Source organism: Oncorhynchus mykiss, chromosome 12, assembly GCF_057628025.1.
Source record: "Oncorhynchus mykiss isolate SJ-2025 chromosome 12, ASM5762802v1, whole genome shotgun sequence".
NCBI lineage: Eukaryota > Metazoa > Chordata > Actinopteri > Salmoniformes > Salmonidae > Oncorhynchus > Oncorhynchus mykiss.
Genome location: NC_143033.1, coordinates 24,164,494 through 24,186,154, shown reverse-complemented (window position 1 = coordinate 24,186,154; position 21,661 = coordinate 24,164,494). Strand labels below are relative to the sequence as shown.

General features: G+C 47.2%; 1 protein-coding gene across 2 annotated transcripts in view; it reads right to left on the bottom strand.

Annotated features, from left to right (window-relative positions):
- Positions 1-20,132, bottom strand: part of LOC110536823 (roundabout homolog 2) — a 214,136-nt gene extending 194,004 nt beyond the window's left edge. The window contains exon 1 of one of the 2 annotated variants that reach the window (XM_036937236.2): positions 19,093-20,132. In XM_036937236.2, the coding sequence (XP_036793131.2) occupies positions 19,093-19,225 (133 nt within the window). In that variant the 5' untranslated portion in view covers positions 19,226-20,132. The remainder of the gene's footprint in view (positions 1-19,092) is intronic. The other variant, XM_036937238.2, reaches the window with a different exon arrangement.
- Positions 20,133-21,661: the final 1,529 nt, after the last annotated feature.

Below are 21,661 nucleotides of genomic sequence, written 5' to 3'. Positions count from 1 at the left end.
TTACTTTAATATCTTACCTAGTTATTTTCTGGTTTTGTTATTTGTTATTATTTTGTTATTTTTTTGCTTTAGCAACCATGTGTGTGTTTTCTTTACCTGTTCACTCCTCTCCCTGTAGGCTTTACAGACGCTCCCCATCCCTTTGCTGCAACCATTCTAATGTAGTGTACCTGTGCGCACGCACAACCCATGTGGAATTCTGGGTCTCAAGCATGCAGAGTTTGGGCTTCCCGAGTGGTGCAGCGGTCTAAGGCAGTGCTGAGGCGCCACTACAGCCTCGGGTTTAGCCGTGACCGGGAGCCCCACAGGGTGGTGCACAATTGGCCCTGCAGCGTCCGGGTTAGGGGAGGGTTTGGCCGGGAGGGGGATTTCCTTGGCTCATCATGCTCTAGCGACTCCTTGTGGTGGGCCGGGCGCCTGCAAGCTGACTCTATCGTCAGTTGAACGGTGTTTCCTCCTACACATTGGTACGGCTGGATTCTGGGTTAAACGAGCAGTGTGGTTTGGCTGTTCATGCTTCAGAGTTTTATGTTTGGAAATATAACGTTCCCAAAGTAAACGGCCTATTTCTCAGGACCAGATGCTTGAATATTTTGCCAGTTCTTGCTTTGAGATATTACTCCACTCTTCTACCAAGGCACCTGCAAGTTCCCAGACATTTCTGGGGGGAAATGGCCCTAGCCCTCACCCTCCAACCCAACAGGTCCCAGACGTGCTCAATGGGATTGAGATCCAGGCTCTTCTCTGGCCATGGCAGAACACTGACATTCCTGTCTTACAGGAAATCACGCACAGAACGAGCAGTATGGCTGGTGGCATTGTCATGCTGGAGGGTCATGTTAGGATGAGCCAGCAGGAAGGGTACCACATGAGGGAGGAGGATGTCTTTGCTGTTATGCACAGCGTTGAGATTGCCTGCAATGACCCTCCAGCATGCAATGAAGTTCAGTCCGATGATGCTGTGACACACCGCCCCAGACCATGACGGACCCTCCACCTCCAAATCGATACCGCTCCAGAGTACAGGCCTCGCTGTAATGCTCATTCCTTCGATGATAAACGCAAATCCGACCATCACCCCTGGTGAGACAAAACCACGACTCATCAGTGAAGAGCACAATTTTGCCAGTCCTGTCTGGTCCAGCGACGGTGGGTTTGTGCCCATAGGCGACGTTGTTGCCGGTGATGTCTGGTGAGGATCTGCCTTACAACAGGCCTACAAGCTCTCAGTCCAGCCTCTCTCAGCCTATTGCAGACAGTCTGAACACTGACGGAGGGATTGTGCTTTCCTGGTGTAACTTGGGTAGTTGTTGTTGCCATCCTGTACCTGTCCCGCAGGTGTGATGTTCGGATGTACCGATCCTGTGCAGGTGTTCTTACACATGGTCTGCCACAGTGAGGATGATCATCTGTCCGTCCTGTCTCCGTGTAGTGCTGCATTATGCGTCTCACAGTACGGACATTGCAATTTATTGCCCTGGCCACATCTGCAGTCCTCAAGCCTCCTTGCAGCATGCTTAAGGCATGTTCACGCGGATCAGCAGGGAACCTGGGTATCTTTATTTTGGATATTTTCAGAGTCAGTAGAAATGCCTCTATAGTGTCCGGAGTTTTCATAACTGTCACGTTCTGACCTCTATTTCTGTTGTTTTGTATTTATTTAGTATGGTCAGGGCGTGAGTTGGGTGGGCAGTCTATGTTTGTTTTTCTATGTTTTGGGGCATTTCTATGTTTTCGGCCTAGTATGGTTCTCAATCAGAGGCAGTTGTCATTAGTTGTCTCTGATTGAGAATCATACTTAGGTAGCCTGGGTTTCACTGTGTGTTTTGTGGGTGATTGTTCCTGTCACTGTGTTTGTTGTCACAGGATAGGACTGTTTTGCGTTTTCACATTTCTTGTTTTTGTTAGTTTGTTCATGTGTAGTGATTTATTAAAACATGAATAACCACCACGCTGCGCTTTGGTCCGCTTCTCTTCCTCCTACAGACGAACGCCCTTACAGAATCACCCACCCACCAAGGACCAAGCGGCGTGGTAAACAGAGGCTGCAGCAACAGCAGCAGCAGGAGAAGCGACTGGTGCAGCAGGAGCAACAGCAGCAGCAGCAAAGGCAGCAGCAGGAGGAGCAACAGCAGCAGCAGCAGAAGCAGCAGTGGGAGAGGCTGCACTACTTGGAGAGATGGACTTGGGAGGAGATTCTAGACGGGAAAGGACCCTGGGCAGAGCCAGGAGAATATTGCCGCCCCAAGGCCGAGCTGGAGGCAGCAAAAGCAGAGAGGCGGCATTATGAGGAACTAGCACGGCAGAGCGGATGGAGGCCCGAGAGTCAGCCCCAAAAATTTCTTGGGGGGGGGCACAGGGGGAGTGTGGCAGAGTCAGGAGTCAGACCTGAGCCAACTCCCCCCGTTTATCGTGAGGAGCCAAGGAGGAGCTCAGAACCAGAGCTGGTGTTGGAGGTGAGCGAAGCAGAGACTGTGAAGGAGTTAATGGGGAAATTGGAGGAGAGTGATATGAGGGACTTGCTGGTTTGGTGCATGAGGCACGACATTCGCCCGACGGAGCGTGTCAGGGATTTAATGGCACCGGGGTCAGCTCTCCATACGCATCCTGAGGTACGAGCGAGGGGTCTGGTGAAGACTGTGCCAGCCTCACGCACCAGGCCTCCTGTGCATCTCCCTAGCCTTGCACGTCCTGTGCCATCTCAGCACTACAATGCTCCTAGCAGTGCTAACTGTGGCGGGCGTGGTGCTGGTCAGGCACCGTGTTATGCAGTTGTGCGCACGGTGTCCCCAGTACGCGTGCTTAGCCCGGTGCGCTACATCCCAGCTCCCCACATCTGCCGGGCTAGGGTGAAGATCCAGCCAGGGCGGTTGGTGCCAGCCCTGCTCTCAAGATCTCCAGTACGCCTTCACGGCCCGGTCTATCCGTCACCACCTCCACGCACCAGCCCTCCGGTGGCAGCTCCCCGTACCAGGCTGTCTCTCCGGCCCATCCTTGCAGGGGCTCTCTCCTCTCCAGCGCTGCCGGAGTCTCCCGCCTCTCCGGCGCTACCAGAGCCTTCCTCCTCTCCAGCGCTGCCGGAGTCTCCCGCCTCTCCGGCGCTTCCAGAGCCTTCCTCCTCTCCAGCGCCGCCAGTGCCGCTCGTCAGCCCAGCGCCGCCAGTGCCGCCCGTCTGCCCAGCGCCGCCCGTCTGCCCAGCGCCGCCCGTCTGCCCAGCGCCGCCAGCGCCGCCCGTCTGCCCAGCGCCGCCAGCGCCGCCCGTCTGCCCAGCGCCGCCAGCGCTGCCCGTCTGCCCAGCGCCGCCAGTGCTGCCCGTCTGCCCAGCGCCGCCAGTGCTGCCCGTCTGCCCAGCGCCGCCAGTGCTGCCCGTCTGCCCAGCGCCGCCAGTGCTGCCCGTCTGCCAGGAGCCGCCAGTGCCGCCCGTCTGCCAGGAGCCGCCAGTGCCGCCCGTCAGCCAGGGGCCGCCAGTGCCGCCCGTCAGCCAGGGGCCGCCAGTGCCGCCCGTCAGCCAGGGGCCGCCAGTGCCGCCCGTCAGCCAGGGGCCGTCAGTGCCGCCAGTCAGCCAGGGGCCGCCAGTCAGCCAGGGGCCGCCAGTGCCGCCAGTCAGCCAGGGGCCGCCAGTGCCGCCAGTCAGCCAGGGGCCGCCAGTGCCGCCAGTCAGCCAGGGGCCGCCAGTGCCGCCAGTAAGCCAGGGGCCGCCAGTAAGCCAGGGGCCGCCAGTGCCGCCAGTCAGCCAGGGGCCGCCAGTAAGCCAGGGGCCGCCAGTGCCGTCAGTCAGCCAGGGGCCGCCCGAGCAGCTGCCCCTCTGTCCAGAGCAGCTGTCGCCCCTCTGTCCCAAGCTGCTGCCGCCCCTCTGTCCAGAGCAGCTGTCGCCCCTCTGTCCCAAGCTGCTGCCGCCCCTCTGTCCCGAGCAGCTGTCCCTCTGTCCCGAGCAGCTGTCCCTCTGTCCCGAGCAGCTGCCCCTCTGTCCCGAGCAGCTGCCCCTCTGTCCCGAGCAGCTGCCGCCCCTCTGTCCCGAGCAGCTATCGCCCCTCTGTCCCGAGCAGCTATCGCCCCTCTGTCCCGAGCTGCTATCGCCCCTCTGTCCCGAGCAGCTGCCCCTCTGTCCCGAGCAGTTGTCCCTCTGTCCCGAGCAGCTGCTTCACCTCTGTCCCGAGCTGCCCCTCTGTCCCGAGCAGCCCCTCTGTCCAGTGGGGTCATTGAGAGGGGTGGCCATGGTGAGTAAGCCAGGGAGGCGGACAATAAGGCGGACTAAGACAATGGTGAAGTGGGGTCCGCGTCCCGCGCCAGAGCCGCCACCGCGGACAGACGCCCACCCAGACCCTCCCCTATAGGTCAAGGTTTTGCGGCCGGAGTCCGCACCTTTGGGGGGGGGGTACTGTCACGTTCTGACCTCTATTTCTGTTGTTTTGTATTTATTTAGTATGGTCAGGGCGTGAGTTGGGTGGGCAGTCTGTTTGTTTTTCTATGTTTTGGGGCATTTCTATGTTTTCGGCCTAGTATGGTTCTCAATCAGAGGCAGGTGTCATTAGTTGTCTCTGATTGAGAATCATACTTAGGTAGCCTGGGTTTCACTGTGTGTTTTGTGGGTGATTGTTCCTGTCACTGTGTTTGTTGTCACAGGATAGGACTGTTTTGCGTTTTCACATTTCTTGTTTTTGTTAGTTTGTTCATGTGTAGTGATTTATTAAAACATGAATAACCACCACGCTGCGCTTTGGTCCGCTTCTCTTCCTCCTACAGACGAACGCCCTTACAATAACTGTGACCTTAATTGCCTACCGTCTGTAAACTGTTAGTGTCTTAATGACCGTTCCACTGGCGCATGCTCATTAATTATGGTTAATTGAACAAGCATGAGAAACAGTGTTTAAACCCTTTACAATGAAGATCTGTGAGGTTATTTGGATTTTTATGAATTATCTTTCAAAGACAGGGTCCTGAAAAAGGGACGTTTCTTTTTTACTGAGTTTAGCTGCTCTCTCCTCATCTGACTAAGTTCTCTCATTGCCCAAGAGCATCTGGTAAGCGAGGTGGTGGCACAGGGCTACTCATTTCTTCTAAATGGAGATTTCTCTCCCTCTCTCACCTGTCCATCTCATGTCATCTCATGATTCAAATGCTATGCTTTTACTGTCACTTATTTGATGACTTCTCCTGAAGTCTGCCTTCAAATAATTTCTTTCCAACTCTTTATTTATCACCGTTGCCACTCTTGACCTCACACTTTCCCAATCCCCTCCAACTCACAAGGCAGGCACTGTACTTCACCTTATCTTTACTAGATGCTATTTGCCTACCAATTTCACCACAACCCCCTTCCATCCAGGGGCCTCATTAATAAACATTGCATAGGCACAAAATAAGTTGTACACCACTTTCTAAGCAAACTTTGGGAATTATAAAAAACAAACCTGACAGGAGAATGTGCGGTCCTCCACGGACACTTTGACCCATACGTACGCACATAAATTGGAGAAATGAGAAACTGCGACTACGATGACAGAAGGATGAAACGCTTTGAAATTGATACCATTGTGTGAAATAAATTGAAATATTACCTCTCATGTATTATATATGAAGAGTGCACACAAAAAAAACAACCAAAAAACATGATTTAGGATAATAAATGTCACGGTCGTCAGAAAGAGGAGACCAAGGCGCAGCGTGGTGAGAAAACATAACTCTTTAATAAAGAGAGAACACTGAACAGAACTAAACAAAATGTGAAGCAATATGGCTAGTGCAGAACAGGCAACTAAACATAGAATAACAACCCACAAAATAACCAAGGAATACGGCTACCTAAATATGGTTCCCAATCAGAGACAACGAATAAACAGCTGCCTCTGATTGAGAACCAATCTAGGCAACCATAGACATATAAACACCTGACCAGAAAACCCCATAAACATACAACAACCCCTAGACAATACAAAAACTACACAAACCACCCTTGTCACACCCTGACGTAACCAAATAATAAAGAAAACAAAGATAACTAAGGTCAGGGCGTGACAATAAATACAAACAGAGATATCTGTTTTTGCAAAATAACCCCTCAAATATGTTGTACAGTTGAATCGGGAATCATATTTAATTGGATCTGTAATTATTAAAGAATACTTGCATGTTATGAAATGTATTCACATAAATAATAAAGGTGAACAGTAGGACAAATTACATTTAAACTGATGCCATTTTCGATGCCTCAGTTGTGGCAGAAAGGAGTGCACAGTTTCATATATCGTTATCACGTTTGTTGTGCAGAACTGTCAATGTGATAATGGCTCTGTCATTGTCAGTTACAATCAGGGTAATTACCACACCTGAAGGTGTTACGCAATTGGGTAGCTTTGACAATCAAATGGTTGGGTATAACAAGGCATACAATTACAATGCGTAATGACTTTGGCACTGTTGGAAGATTTGGGGAATGGAAGAATTCGGAGAGAGCGAATTTTCTGAGATTTCCTGGCCAATGATGATGAGTGGCTTATTAGCTGGTTCCGATTACCAAGAGCTGTTCCCTTGGATCTCTGTGCTGTAGTGGGCCTAGCTTTACTACGAAGCACCCGCAGAAACCAAGCCATGCCTGCCTCACTTAAACTCCTTGGTAACCTCGTTAATAGCGTCAATGGTGTCTCCATGCGTTTGTGTGACTGCATCTGTGAGGACACGGCCACTGGAGGGTTGTGAAGCATGAGGTGCAGTGGAGACACTGGGGCTGGGCGCACTCAGCTCCTGCTCAGCTGCAGCACCACCGACCCTGCTGGAACACAGCTCCTGCTCAGCTGCAGCACCATCGACCCAGCTGGAACACTCAGCTCCTGCTCAGCTGCAGCACCACCGACCCTGCTGGAACACTCAGCTCCTGCTCAACTGCAGCACCACTGACACGCAGTGACTTTAAACAATAGAAAATGTCACAAATGTTTGTGTAAATAAATGTTTAAACACAACTTGAATGCATTTGGTTTACTCTTTTCAAACGAGGGAATACTAATTACATACCTGGATCATCTGGTGCATCTTGCATGTCTGTGTCCCCCTCCACCTCCGTCACTACTCCACTCAGGAGGGATTCCCCTATAATACCGGCAAGTCGCTCATCAAGGGGGTTGTGCTCCAGTGTTCCCTTACCCCCACTCGTGGCACAAACACTTTGTCTGTGTAAGGCTATGCTCCTTTTGGCCTTTTTTGTCAGACCACATCTTTTCTATTTCTGAGAGGGCCTGAACTCAGCCAGCAGCATTCACAGCGTCCGCCACATGCTGCCACTCTAACGCCTTCTTGGCATTTGTAACACCCACACTGTGTCCACCAAACAATATATTTTTTCTTGCTTTAACATCCCATCAAGAACTTCCATTTCACACTGGGAGAAATGTCTTTTTTTGGCCTTTCTGTCGGGATTGTTATCATCCAGTCAGTATGGATGATTATTAATTAGGGGCGTTTGACGGACTATCTATAGGCAACTATGGGCGTTAAAAGGGTGGGACAAGAAGCTTGCTCACGTGCACCAAATTTCGAGTGTGATTGTGATTTATAAAGGGAAACCGGCGTGGGATGTGCGTGCGCACTGTGTTATAAATCAGAATGTTTTTGTGTGTAAGCACTTTCTGTTTTGTCCGTACGCCACCTTTTGACATGAATCCTCCACACAGTTTTATAAATGAGACTACTTTTTTCCCTTTCCTCCAACCCTAGTCACTCTCTCTCTCCTCTTCTGTCCTATCATCTTTTCCTTCTGCTAAATCCTTCTCCCTCTTGTCCCTGCCTCTTCGATGCTACTCTCCTCCCTTTCTGCATCCTAGGACTTGCACTGTCCCCTTTCCTCCCGGCTGGCTCGGCCCTCCCCTCCTGCTCCTTGGCTAAGTGACTCATTGCGAGCTTACAGATCTGTGGGCAGCTGAGCAAAAATTTGGGAAAACTAAACTTCCCGGAAGACCTATGATCCATTCACTACCTCCTCTCTATTTTATCTTCTCGCGTATAGGATGCTAAAGCCACTAAATTTCACCATAATCTCAAACTAGTAAGGTCTGGCCACCCGACAACCTGCCCACTCGACGCCATGCCCTCCTCAACCCCATTCCCAGACCATGTATGGAGACCTCCTATTCCTCACATCCCTCATCAATCATCTCTGACCACAGGCTGCGTCCCCTCTGACTTCAAATTACCCGAGTCGCTCCCCTCCTCAAGAAACCAACACTCAACTCATCTGACGTCAAAAACTTTAGACCTGTATCCCTTTCTTTTCTTTCCAAAACACATGAGTGTGCCATCTCTGACTATCTCTCTCAGAACGATCTTCTTGACCCTAACCAATCAGGCTTCAAGATGGGTCACTCAACCGAGACGGCTCTTCTCTGTGTCACAGAGGCTTTCCGCACTGCCAAAAGTGACTCTCTCCTCTGTTCTCAGCCTCCTAGATCTATCCGCTGCCTTTGACAAAGTGAACCATCAGATCCTCCTTTCCGCCCTCTCAGGGCTGGGCGTCTCAGGCTCTGCACACTCTTGGATTGCATCCTACCTAGCAGGCTGCTCCTACCAGGTGATGTGGAGAGGATCTGTGTCTGCATCATGTACTCTCACTACAGGCCTCGGTTCCAGGCCCTCTCCTCTTCTCCCTATAGACCAAGTCACTCGACTCCATCATATCCTCACATGGTCTCTCCTACAGTATCATTGCTATGCGGATGACACTCAATTACTCTTCTTCTTACCCCCTTCTGACACCCAGGTGGCAACATGCATCTCTGCGTGCCTGGCAGATATATCAGCTTGGATGTCAGGCCTCCACCTCAAACTCAACCTCGACAAGACAGAGCTGCTCTTCCTCCCGGGTAAGGCCTACCTGCTCAAAGACCTCTCCATCATGGTTGACAACTCCACAGTGTCGCCCCCCCCAGAATGCAAAGAACCTTGGCGTGACCATGGACAACACCATGTCTTTCTATGCAAATGTCAAAGCAGTGATTCGCCACAGCCGGCTTGGTTTTCAACCTTCCCAAGTTCTCCCATGTCACCTCGCTCCTCCGCACACTCCATTGGCTTCCAGCCGAAGCTCACGTTCAGCAAGAGGAACTGCTCCTACTTCCGGCGCCGACAGAGATGGCCGCCTCATTTCACGTTCCTAGGAAACTATGCAGTATTTAGTTTTTCCGCATGTTATTTCTTACATTGGTACTCCAGGAGCAGCAAAAGGAACTGCTCCTCCATACCTTCAAGCTATGTTCAAACCCTACACCTCAACCCAAGCACTCTATTCTTACCCTTCTGGTTTCTTGGCCCTCCTACTTTATTGAGTAAAAGTGTACTTACTATGCCTGTGATATGTGGTTGTCCCACCTAGCTATCTTAAGATGAATGCACTAACTGTAAATCCACCTCACTTACTGTAGTTCAATAACCAAAATAGATGTTTTCAAACTCAATGTGTCATGTCATAGTTGACACCCCATTCTTTCTGCAGACATCGTTGAATCTTAATTTGGTGCAGATATTAAATTTTTTTTTGTCAAAAGTGGATAAATAAAAATCTGATTTTACCAAAATTATTTCACCAAACTTTGCATCTGCACAGTTCTTTCAGTAAATGTGTTTTGTAAATCTTTAAGTGTAAATTGTTCAAATAAGTCCTTGTGCATAGAATTGTATGGCTTGTTAAACTTGTTAAACTGATATTAATGGTTTTTGTTTGTCATACATTTGAATTGGAATTGCCCATCTGAAGCCCTGGCAGAATGGGTTACTATTGTAGCAGCAGTGCTTTATTTGTTCCATAAATGGACAGCTATTGTCAGTTATTGTTAGACACAACAGGCTATTGTTGGGCATGTCCTTGGCCAATCAGAGCACTTAGTTTGACACTATCACACAGGGATCATCAACTAAATTCAGCAGCAGGCAGATTTTTTTGTTGAGCCGATGGTCGGGGGCCCGAACATAACTACAAATAATGTGTAGACTGCAAATTGACCGCAAAAAGCCCAAACAGATATGACTAAAACATAATCATTTCAAACCTTGCTTACATTTGTATATGATAATGTCTCTCTCATATTTCTTAAGTTAAAATCACTTCGTGCTCATTTCCTGGTGTTTTTACAGTCTTTTATGTCCAATAATGAACCACTCACAGGCCAAATTCAGCCCACGGGCCGCCAGTTGCGGAACCCTGCTATAACACATAATCCATACTCTACTCACCCTCCCTCCATTATATTATGTGTTGAGAAGTAGTCTGTTGGATGGACAGTCTTTTTCTCTTTACCAGAGATGCCTGATTAATTCAAACACCGGAACATTATTTCAGTGTATCTTGTTGGTCCTCCCTGGTGGACTGGCTAATTGTGTATAACTTGGCTGCTGCTGATTCAGGTCAACCCTGATTTTGTTTCCCTCTCTTCCAGGCTTTATCTCTGGCCTGACTAGCCTGGGAGAATATGGACTACAAATCACAGATCATGGCTCCTCCATTCGAGAGTGGAATGGATGCAACAGGCTGTTGCATATCATGTATGTATATCAGGTGAAGCGCATTCACTTTCTGACTCTATATTATGAGATTAATTAGATGTACACACACATGCGCATGCTTGCACGCACACAAAGTTCTCCATTATTCATTGTCCTTCACGGTGTTTGTGACACGTTCATGGTGATGCGAATGTTTGGATCCTGAATGGCGCAGCGGTCTAAGGCACTGCATTGCAGTGAATGAGGTGTCACTACAGACCTGGGTTCGATCCTGGGCTGTATCACAACCGGCCTTGATCGGGAGTCCCATAGGGAGACGTACAACTGGCCCAGTGTTGTTCAGGTTAGGGGAGTGTTTGGCCGGGGTAGGCTATCATTGTAAATAAGAATTTGTTCTTAACTGACTTGCCCAGTTAAATAAAGGTAAATTAAATAAATAAAATGTGCATGCAGAATTTTTATGAACAAGTGTATACAGTGCAGTCGGAAAGTATTCAGACCCTTTGAGTTTTTCCACGTTTTGTTACGTTACAGCCATATTCTAAAATTGATGACATTTCCCTCATCAATCCTCACAATACCCCATAATGACAAAGCAAAAAATACTATGTATGCACTCTGCGCCAAAATAAGACCAAATTTGGTTGGTTCGGATCGGACAAAATCGGGACCAATCATAGATGTCTATGTTTCACAATTTTGGACATCAAAGAACAGCACAGTAGAGCTCAGTAGAGTGCAGTACAGTAAAGTAGAGTTCAATACATTATAGTCTACGCAACTCTAGGTTGTGGACATTTTACATTTTAGTCAATTAGAAGACCCTATGCTATGAGACTCGAAATTGAGCTCAGGTGCATCCTGTTTCCATTGATCATCATTGAGATGTTTCTACAATATGATCGTAGTACACCTGTGGTATATGCAATTGATTTGACATGATTTGGAAAAGCACATGCCTGTCTATATTAGGTCACACAGTTGATAGTGCATTTCAGAGAAAAAACTAAGCCATAAGGTTAAAGGAATTGTCCGTTGTGCGCCGAGACAGGTTTGTGTTGAGGCACAGATCTGGGGAAGGGTACTAAAAAATTCTGCAGCATTGAACATCCCCAAGAACACAGTGGCCTCCATCATTCTTAAATGGAAGAAGTTTGAAACCACCAAGACTCTTCCTAGAGCTGGCCGCCCGGCCAAACTGAGCAATTGGGGGAGAAGGGTCTTAGTCAGGGAGGTGACCAAGAACCCGATAATCACTCTGACAGAGCTCTAGAGTTCCTTTGTGGAGATGGGAGAACCTTCCAGAAGGAAAATCATCTTTGCAGCGCTCCACCAATCAGGCCTTTATGCTAGAGTGGTCAGACGGAAGCCACTCCTTACTAAAAGGCACATGACAGCCCCCTTGGAGTTTGCCAAAAGGTACCTAATGATTCTCAGACCATGAGAAACAAGATTCTCTGTTCTGAGGAAACCAAGATTGAACTCTTTGGCCTGAATGCCAAGCGTAACATCTGAAGGAACCTGGCACCATCCCTACGATTAAGCTTGGTGGTGGCAGCATGCTGTGGGGATGTTTTTCAGCGGCAGGGACTGGGAGACTAGTCAGGATGAAGGGAAAGAAGAACGGAGCAAAGTACAGAGAGAACCATGATGAAAACCTGCTCCAGGGCTCTCAGGAACTCAGACTGGGGCGACGGTTCAACTTCCAACAGGACAAAGACCCTAATAACACAGCCAATACAATGCAGGAGTTGCTCAATGTCCTTGAGTAGACCAGCCAGGGCCCGCACTAACATATCTGGAGAGACCTGAAAATAACTGTACAGCGATGCTCCCCATCCAACCTGACAGAGCATGAGAGGATCTTTAGAGAAGAATGGGAGGAACTCCTCAAATATAGGTGTTCCAAGCTTGTAGTGTAATACCCAAGAAAGTGATCATTCCTTTTTTTATATACATTTGCAAAAATACCTAAAAATCTATTTTTACTTTGTCATTTATGGGTATTGTGTGTAGATTGATTAGGGCAAAAAAATAAATAATCGATTTTCGAATTAGGCTGTAACGTAACAAACTGTGGAAAAAGTCAAGGGGTCTGAATTATTTTGTAACGCACTCTATGTGAGTGGGGAATGGTTGGGTAAGGGGGAACAACATGTGACACTTTTATCCAATCCACGACTCACCCGGAGTGGAAAGGGTGAAGAGAGAAAATGAGCAGTCTAACACAGTTGCTTGCCTCAGCGAAGACTGTTTAACGTTAAATAGGTAATTGTATTTGAAGATTAATATTTTATGGTGAATGCAACAGCATGCATTGAGATTACCCCTGTGCTGAGCAGAGAGCCTGCCAGGCAACCAGATCCCTCTGCTCTGCTTTATGGAGTCTGCTGTTTGTCTTGAGTACTGTACAATGGTAGTGATAATTAGGAGGACGTTTCCGATATTCAAGACAGGGTTCAGATTACTGGTGAACTCTCTCTACTAGTTGGACAGTGTATACCTAATTAACTAATTTAGTTGGAAAAGGAAGTGACAACCTTTGCTGGTGGGCTGCCTCTAGTCTCCATGATGGTGACAGGCTGATATGGGATCACAACACACTGCTTAGCATTTCAAACAGGAGACCACCAGTGCGCTAGACCACAACATTGTACATAGCAGGGAGAGGATAAGCAGATACCCTTCTATTCACATTATCATATCCTGCCTTGTTGGCCCTGTCTGGAGGGTATCATCGGACGGGGCCACAGTGTCCCCCGACTCCTCCTGTCTCAGCCTCCAGTAGCTATGCTGCAAATTATTTTTAATTTAACCCCTATTTGCCTAGGCAAGTCAGTTAAGATCAAATTCTAATTTACAATGAAGGCATACCCTGGACGACGCTGGGCCAATTGTGCACCATCCCATGGGACTCCCAATCACAGCCAGATGTGATACAGCCTGGATTCGAACCAGTGACTGTAGTGAAGCCTATTGCACTGAGATGCAGTGCCTTAGACCGAGCAATACTGTACTGTTAATACTGTATGGTGACAGGTAGTCAGATGACACACAAGGTGAAAATACAAAGCTAGTGTATGAGAAGCTGAAAATGATTCTCAAACTTTTGACTAGCTAGCTTCTCAAGAGCAACACTCAATACTCAGTTGAACTGAGTGGGTATACAAGGGTCATGAACTACTACACTTTGTCTCAGATTGACAACGGCATGGCACCATTGATGTTGTAGCAAAATATGATGATATAATTTAAACCAAATACATTTTCAAATTAATTTTGGTTCATGGCCCATTTTGGAATATTCATTAACCATTAAAATGTGTTTGGCAGGAACAAATGGATTCTGTTTCCACAGTGAATAGTTTTGATGTTTTTAGCCAAATAAGGCACAAAAAAGGCTGACACTTCCGACACGTTTTATTCTACGGTAGTCAGTCGTACCCTCAAGATTCTTTGCCCTAAAAATATGACTATGTTAGCTATGGAGTCTGCTGCTCACTGTTTTAACAGAACATATACATATATAAGTTAAAAGAAAAACAAATGGTGCACACACCAAATCACACTGCCTCTCCGGCTTCCCTTCACATTCTCCCTGCATTGGCATGTCGAAGTCAGAACGGCAGACAATGTACACTTCAAAAGATAAGAGAAACAGAAAAGCTTGCAAATTCAGAATTAGCTTCATTCTTTTGTATCTCCGCTGAATGTTTTCTAAGGCGCCCGATGAAGCTCATTTCGCTTGGCGAATGGTTCAGCGCAGTAATGCTTCATTTTGAATGAGCTGATTAAGATACAGTGTTTGTTTCATCCTCACAACATGAAAAATGCTCTTTGTTTTGGATTTGTCACAGGCTCTAAGGCTGGGAGTGCTCTACCCAAATGTTTTGTGAATGATTTAGCATAATCTGCTGAGTGATTCTGGGGTGCTTCAATGTGGCCAAATAAAAACATCCTAATCATATCAGTGAAGGTGAAGTTATCGTATTATCACATCAGTGGCTCGTAGGTGAATCATCTCCTCAAGGCAGAGCTTTAGACTGCGTCAAGCCAAACCCCCCCCCCCCCCCCATGCTGTGTATCAACATACAAGTGTTAATACATTCCAGTGGTTAACCCCTAAACCCTCAGTGTGTTACTAGGGGAGAGTGTGTAGAGACCTGATTGGCTGAACTGGAGCCTGCTTTCCTTTCACAGTTGGATAGAAGAGCATGGGATAGATACTACTGGGGCCATCCTAGGAGCGGTCCGGGGCTCATTGAAATTCTGTGCATAAGTTCTGAAGAGACAGCCTGTGTGCACGGCAGTATGATGAAGCAGACAATAAACAGGGCGATGCTAAGGTGATAAGGTTGGAGTTGAGGAGGAGAGTCGCAGACAAATGTGACCGGACAACATGTAGCGGACCTGTGAGCGTTAGTCCCTCATTGAGAGGTCCTCCATTAGGATGGTCAAGGTTACCCTGACGACGGCCACAATGCAACCCTGCATGGGACAAATAGACACCTTCATCTTCGTTATTTACCCTCAGATGCTGCAGTACAATATATCTGGTGTTAAAGTTATGGAAACTTCTTCTATTGGGTTGACCATGATGGTTTAATATGTGTCATTCAAGTCATATCTGGTTGGGTAGGATATCAGTTTGTTGACTAATCATAGAATCAATGATTGATAATGAATAGAGTGATATGAATAATGGCAGATGTGCACAGCAGGAGTGAGCGGAAATAGGTGACACAAAGGAAAATAGATACCAGCTAGAGATTCACTCTACTCTAGAACACGGACAATGCCAGATGGGCAAAACTACAGCCTTCAACAGAAGCAGCCCCTGTTGGTGCTGGCACCCTGTCAGCATGTCATGTTGTATTCCTTTACAGTGATTTATGAAATTTGAGGAGCATGTGTCATATCTTCTCCAAATGATTCCCTTTTTCAGCAGCTTGGGCAGAAAAACGGGACGCCAAACAGGATATACATGCACACACAAACAGTTTTGTTTTGATGTCATGTCGGAATTATGTCCTGCCACTGTCACATCAGTGTGAGCAATAAAGGCCATCAGCCATGCTGCCTCTACAGTTTGACAAAAATTACACAGAGAGTTTGCCTCTGAGCAGCTAGCCAGCCACTGGGGATATTTGTTTAGTGAGGTCAGTGGGGGCCACCGAGGACAGGATGGACATGGAGGCATGGATCGTGGGCAGTAATGTCCACTGTACACACCCAGCAGTCTCTAACTGTCACTTCCACTGATCTGAGATCTGTCCACCCTCATTACAAAGTGTTGGAGAGAGGGAGGAGGGGGGGAAGAGGAAGTGATGAAAGGACAAGTAACAAGCAATGGAAAGACCAATGGAAGGCAAGAATTAGAGGCAGAATGAGGAGAAGAAATAAAAGGAGGGATGGAGATGGAGAGGATGGGGTTGAGGAGGTCAGAATGGCTAACTTGTCAATCCCACCATGTTAACTGGACTCTGCTGGCCAAGACGCTCCCCTGAGGAGAGTGCCAGGTCATCACACCTGGGTCAGATTGGCTCGTAACTCATGGCAACGACTCCTATCACGAGGGCCCTAAAGGAGTACAGCGAAGATGGAGCTTGGCGTGGTGTTACAACATTATGCTACTGTAGCCCAGAGCAAGGAACTGCATCAGAGCATCTCCACATCTAGAAGGTCAACAAGGTGAACACTAAATGAGATGTTCTACTGTTTCATCTCCAATGTTGGCAGGAGGTCTATAAATGTACTGTATTAGTAGAATGACTTATGATTTCAAAACATCAGAGCTGGAGATCAGGGGAGTTTTTGTTTGGTCCTCTCCTACTATTGGCAAGCATGGATGTAATGGTGCCTTGCAGGCTAGACTCCTGGTCTCTATTTCTGAGAGTGGTGAAGATAAAGATATGGACAGAGATACAGTAGAGTTAGATTCCACCGCCTTGATACCACATCCTGCTCAGGGATATGGAATACACATTTCATGCCACACAATGAAAATTATTATTCAAAGACCACAGATATTTTACATTACATATAATGTAATAAAACCAAGTTAGCTTTGCATTTCTCAACTATAATAAGAGGTGTGGAATGAGATAGCCCTGATTTTTTTGTTCTCTGGAAATTAATTCCCAGGTCTTAAAGCGACAATCAGCAGTAGAAACAATAACAAAGCATCCTCACCATACCTCTTTCAGTAAAAATCTAAGAGATGGGGCATGAGAAATGTAACCACTCTCAAATTCATAGACAGAGGTATAATGTTTTGAGGCTACAATATACAATGTTTGTTAACACTTACTTTTTTGACAAACATTGGAGTAAAATGTGTATATTTTGGGTTCTAATTGGGTAGACAGTTGAACTAAGCTCATGAGTCATTTATAAGTTATATTCTTCATGAATCAATGGAAGTAGCAACTGCTGATTGCCCCTTTACCTGCTTTTATGGCAGATCAAAATCTCAGTGCTATAGAGATTGCACAGAGAAAACAAAAATAAACACTTAACTATGCATTATACACTAGCTATGCATTATGTGGATACTTAGGACCCGAAATCGCTCGCAAACACAACAGGTTTCATGCAAAAATCTCCCATTTATTTGGATGATTTAGGCAAACCTCTTGGGTTGAGAAGCAAGTTATGATTCAGACGATCTTATTTCATGTTTATGTTGTTACAGGCATCATCATCATTTAGTGTTGTTGTTCCCACATTTCAACTCTTCCTTTCTTGCCCTCCTTTTTCTCCCTCTCTCTCTCTCTCCTCCTCTCTCTCTGTGGTTCACCCTCATTGATTTTGGCTCTGGGGAGGGAAGAGGAGCAGAAGGAGATATGCTGTTAGCTGAAACCAGGCTTCTTCCGGTGCGTGGCTGCGCTATCTCCAGCACACACCACCTGACTGGCATTAGCATTCTCCATGGCAGGCATGGAGGGCAGGGGAGCCACATTAATAACCTCTTTTACATTCCTTCCATTCTCCCCTGGTTCTTCCCCATTCACTCTGCGCCTCTGCCTCTACCGAACCTCAACCCAAACTGCCATGAGGGCCGAGGTAGAGAGGACTCCTCTCTCTCTATAGCAGGAGCAGGTGGAAGAAAGGGAGAACTGTCATAGTGAAGTGCACATCTCTCAGAGGTTTTGACTTCTGCTCAACTTGGCCTGGTTCTCCTGGCAGTTGGAGGATATCTTTTCTCAGTGTTTAAAAATCTGAGAGTACATTAAAGAGTATTAACATGTGCTCATGGCATTCATTATAATTGCTGTTCTCTCTGGAGACATCTAAACATATTTACCTGTATGCTAGCTACACTGTAGTTTACACAAACACTTTGTAAGTCACCCTGGATGACAATGTCAACTAAATAATGAACACACACTCATCTCCAATTAGAAGAGGGATGAGTACAGGGTGAGTGTAGAAGGAGAAGGCGGAAGATGAAAGGACACATGGAGAAGAAAGGAAGGAAAAAGAGGAAGGGGAAAGGAAATCTGGTTAAGCGGATTAGAATTCCACCGCTGGTCCTTTGAAGGCAGGCGCTGTGCTGGGCTGCGTGGCTGCCCGGCACCGGGGGGCCGTCCAGGCCCCCTGTCCAAGCCACCACCCCCCAAAGCTCCAATGGTAAGATAAGAGAGAAGAGTTAATCCGACAAACAGGATTAGGGACTGGGAGGAGGGGGCGAGGGAGGGTGAGTAAGTGTGAGCTGGGGTGCTGGGTAGGATGGGTCACTGCCACCCTTGCTCAGCCTACCCATGGGGACACAGCAGTAAGTAGGCAGTCCAAAGCTTTATCAGCAGGGCCACATTGGGGGAGATAGGGGTGGCCCTGGGGAAGATGACCCCAGACCAAGCAGTGCCCTGGGGGTTAGCTGGGAGGTGTGTGGCCTCTTATTCATGCATCTGTTTTGCATTGTCCCTATCACAGTATGGCACAGGCACATGGGCTGTTACCCACTGAGTCCTTTCTGCCAGGCCAGACCCCTGTCCTCCATATGTAAACAGCATCATGGAAGCTGTGGCCACACACACAGCAGGAACTGAAAGAGATGGAGTCCACTGTACGCAAGATACCAAAGATCAAGCAAAGCCACTGTAGTATTCACTATGAAATCAAATGAGCTCAAGTAGAGTCTGAAATCATTCACAAACACATGCATACCCATCCTTGGACTTTGTACAAAGTAGCAGTCCAAAACTATGATCAGAACCACGGACCAGATAGATCAAAGCATAGCTTTCCCACATACACTTCTCCAAATGTTCTCAGTGACCTTCTGTTTACCAACTTTCTAACAAAACAAACACACACCAGTGTGAGAGAGGTGTGATACACTACACACAGCCCACTGAGTCGTATTGATGTTGAACAATAATGCCTGACATCATATCCTAATCCATGAGACCGAGAAAATACCCACTGTGCCCAGTTGACTGACTTTCACCACCACCACAAACTCACAGCAAGGTTCAGCAATCCTCAAAACATCACTGCCTACAACAGAAACAGTATGCCTTACACACAGGGAAACAGATCCACAGATCGAAGAGTCCATGATGAACTCCATAATCCCACAGAGTCTGTGTGACTTACCTCCCTTGTTCTTGTGTCTGCCTGGCGCTCTACCCTGCAGGCTGACCCCTGGTCCTCCCAGGAGCAGGAAGAGGAGCAGAGCCAGTTCACACACAGATACACATCCACATCCACACCTGGTCAAGGGTGACATCTCTGGATCCACTGGTTCCACTGTGGGACGGTATGTCTCCACTCAGCAGTCTCATCAATCACAGGGAGGGCAGCATGTGAGATGTCCACTACACCCTCAGACCCATCCTCATCAGTTCCAGTTCCAAGGTGCCTCTGCAGATGCATTCATGGTATCCCCAAGTTGATGTTGATAAAAAGTGTATGTTTTTCTCTGTCCTTAGTTATCACCTGTCTGTTTATCTTGGGTCTGTCTCAGTCATAAGTCCATCGTGCGATGGGGAGACAGTGTCTCCTTGCAGACTGAGTTGCTGTATCCACAGTCACATCCTTAGAGAGCTCCAGAAGCGTACTGAAGTCCTTTCTCAGGGAATCCTCTCAGACACAGCAGCAGCGCTGCACAGGACAGCTGGAGGACGAAGCTGGCTGAGCAGAGTCGCGCAGTATGGATCTCTCTCCCTCTCCCTCTCTATTTTCTCTCTCTCTCTCTCTCTCTCTCTCTCTCTCTCTCTCACACACACACACACAGTGAAGGCTGAAACAGCTGCGGGTAATGCTGGAGCCACTGGTGCTGTTCTGCTGCTGATTATAGTAGTGGTGCTGATAGTGTTAATGGTGGTGAAAGCCTGCTCTATCTACTGGTGTTTACTAAGAGGAAACCTCCATGCAGCATGCACTCACACTGCGAACACAACTGACTGTGGAGGAGAGGAAAACCCAGCAGTCCAGAGGCATGAGCACAGGGGGTGGAGAGAGAGTGAAAAAGAGAGAGGTAAGTGTAGCAGTAAAGTGATCAGTGGAAAGAGAGAGATTGAGATATGAAGCCAATGGTTGAGACATGTGGAGGAATGTCAGGCGTGGAGAGAGGAGAGGAGAAACGTAAAAGAGACGGCTCTAATCCTCACACACAGGCAGGCAGCTCTGAAAGCAGCAGCTGACAAAAAAAAGGAGAGAAATGACAGCTTCAGCACACGGCTATGTCAGCTCAGCGTCATAGAGCAGCGAGGAGAGAGCAGGGGATTGGATAGAGGGAGCTGACTTCAGAGACTTGGGGGGAAATGTAGGGATATTAAGGCGAGGGAGGGGGTGAAGAATGATGGTGCACGTTCCCAGCTATCTCTGGGGTGTGCAAGGTTTTTCACCTCAGTAACAAGAGTTGAGATGGAGAGCCTGAAGGATAACAGAAAGGCATGTTTACCACATGTCATGGTCTCAATTACAGTCCTCTATGGTGAGAACACCGATGCAGAAGCACTGCTAACCACAGTCACCCTCATCCCTCCTTGTACACTCAATGCATACAATTACATATGGCTGTGTAATTACTATCTTCCTTTCTCTTGCTCTTTCACCACTCCTCATCCAAGCACGTCAACAGCAGATTTTCAGATCAATGTAGCTGCAGGAAGAGACACACATGGCTGTCAGAGGTATCAGTGTGTTGTTGCTGGTTGATAGGACCCCACCTGTAGGTAAAAGGAGACGCATAAATGATGAAGCATGGTGATGTGCGAATATGTGTGTGAGCATGTGTGTGTGTGTGTGCAGTTAGTGTTGTCTTCAAGGGAATGGAAATGCATCACGGAACCTCTATAAGGTGGGTCAATTGATGACCTTTCCTCTTCCCTTTAGGTGGGACAGTCTCACCTGGGCTGTGTTACGATCAGTACTGCTTTTCCATAGAAGGAGTTTTCCAACATATGCTTACACGATTTACTATTTTAGCTGCACTCCAGTCTGTATGCATTTGGACAGTGAAGATACAATTTTACATATCCAGCATTTTGGATTTGGGATCAAAGGTTTCATGTGAGGCAGAATGTCACCTTTTTTTGGGGCTATTTTCATACATATCTGTTTTACCGTTTAGAAATGAAAGCACTTTATGTATCTAGTCCCCCCCATGTGAAGAAGTCATACATGTACTGTAAGTGCTTGGACAAATTCTCTTATAGTGTATCAAATTAGTCAAGTTTAGTGTTTGGTCTCATACTTCTTGCACGCAAGGAATACATCAATATACATCAAAACTCTTGTGTTTTGCCCAATAGAATTGAATGGAAAATTATGACTGAATTAATTTTCTGAAGACTCCTGAATTAATCCTGATAATGTCAAGATTAAGAAAAATCATGAATGAATAATGATGAGTGAGATGCCGTTCAGAGGATACCATAAAACATACTAACTTCTCACCGTTACCAATAACAGGGGAGGTCAGCATTTTTTGGGGTGGTATATGATATTTATGCCTCTGTAAATTTCTCAAATCATCATCATCATTCATCATCATTCATGATTTTTTCATGATTATCCATAATCATGGTAGCATCCACATTAATGTAGCATTCAGAAACATCTTCCATTCTTATTTACAATCAAATTGACGGGCGGCAGGGTAGCCTAGTGGTTAGAGCGTTGGACTAGTAACCGGAAGGTTGTGAGTTCAAACCCCCGA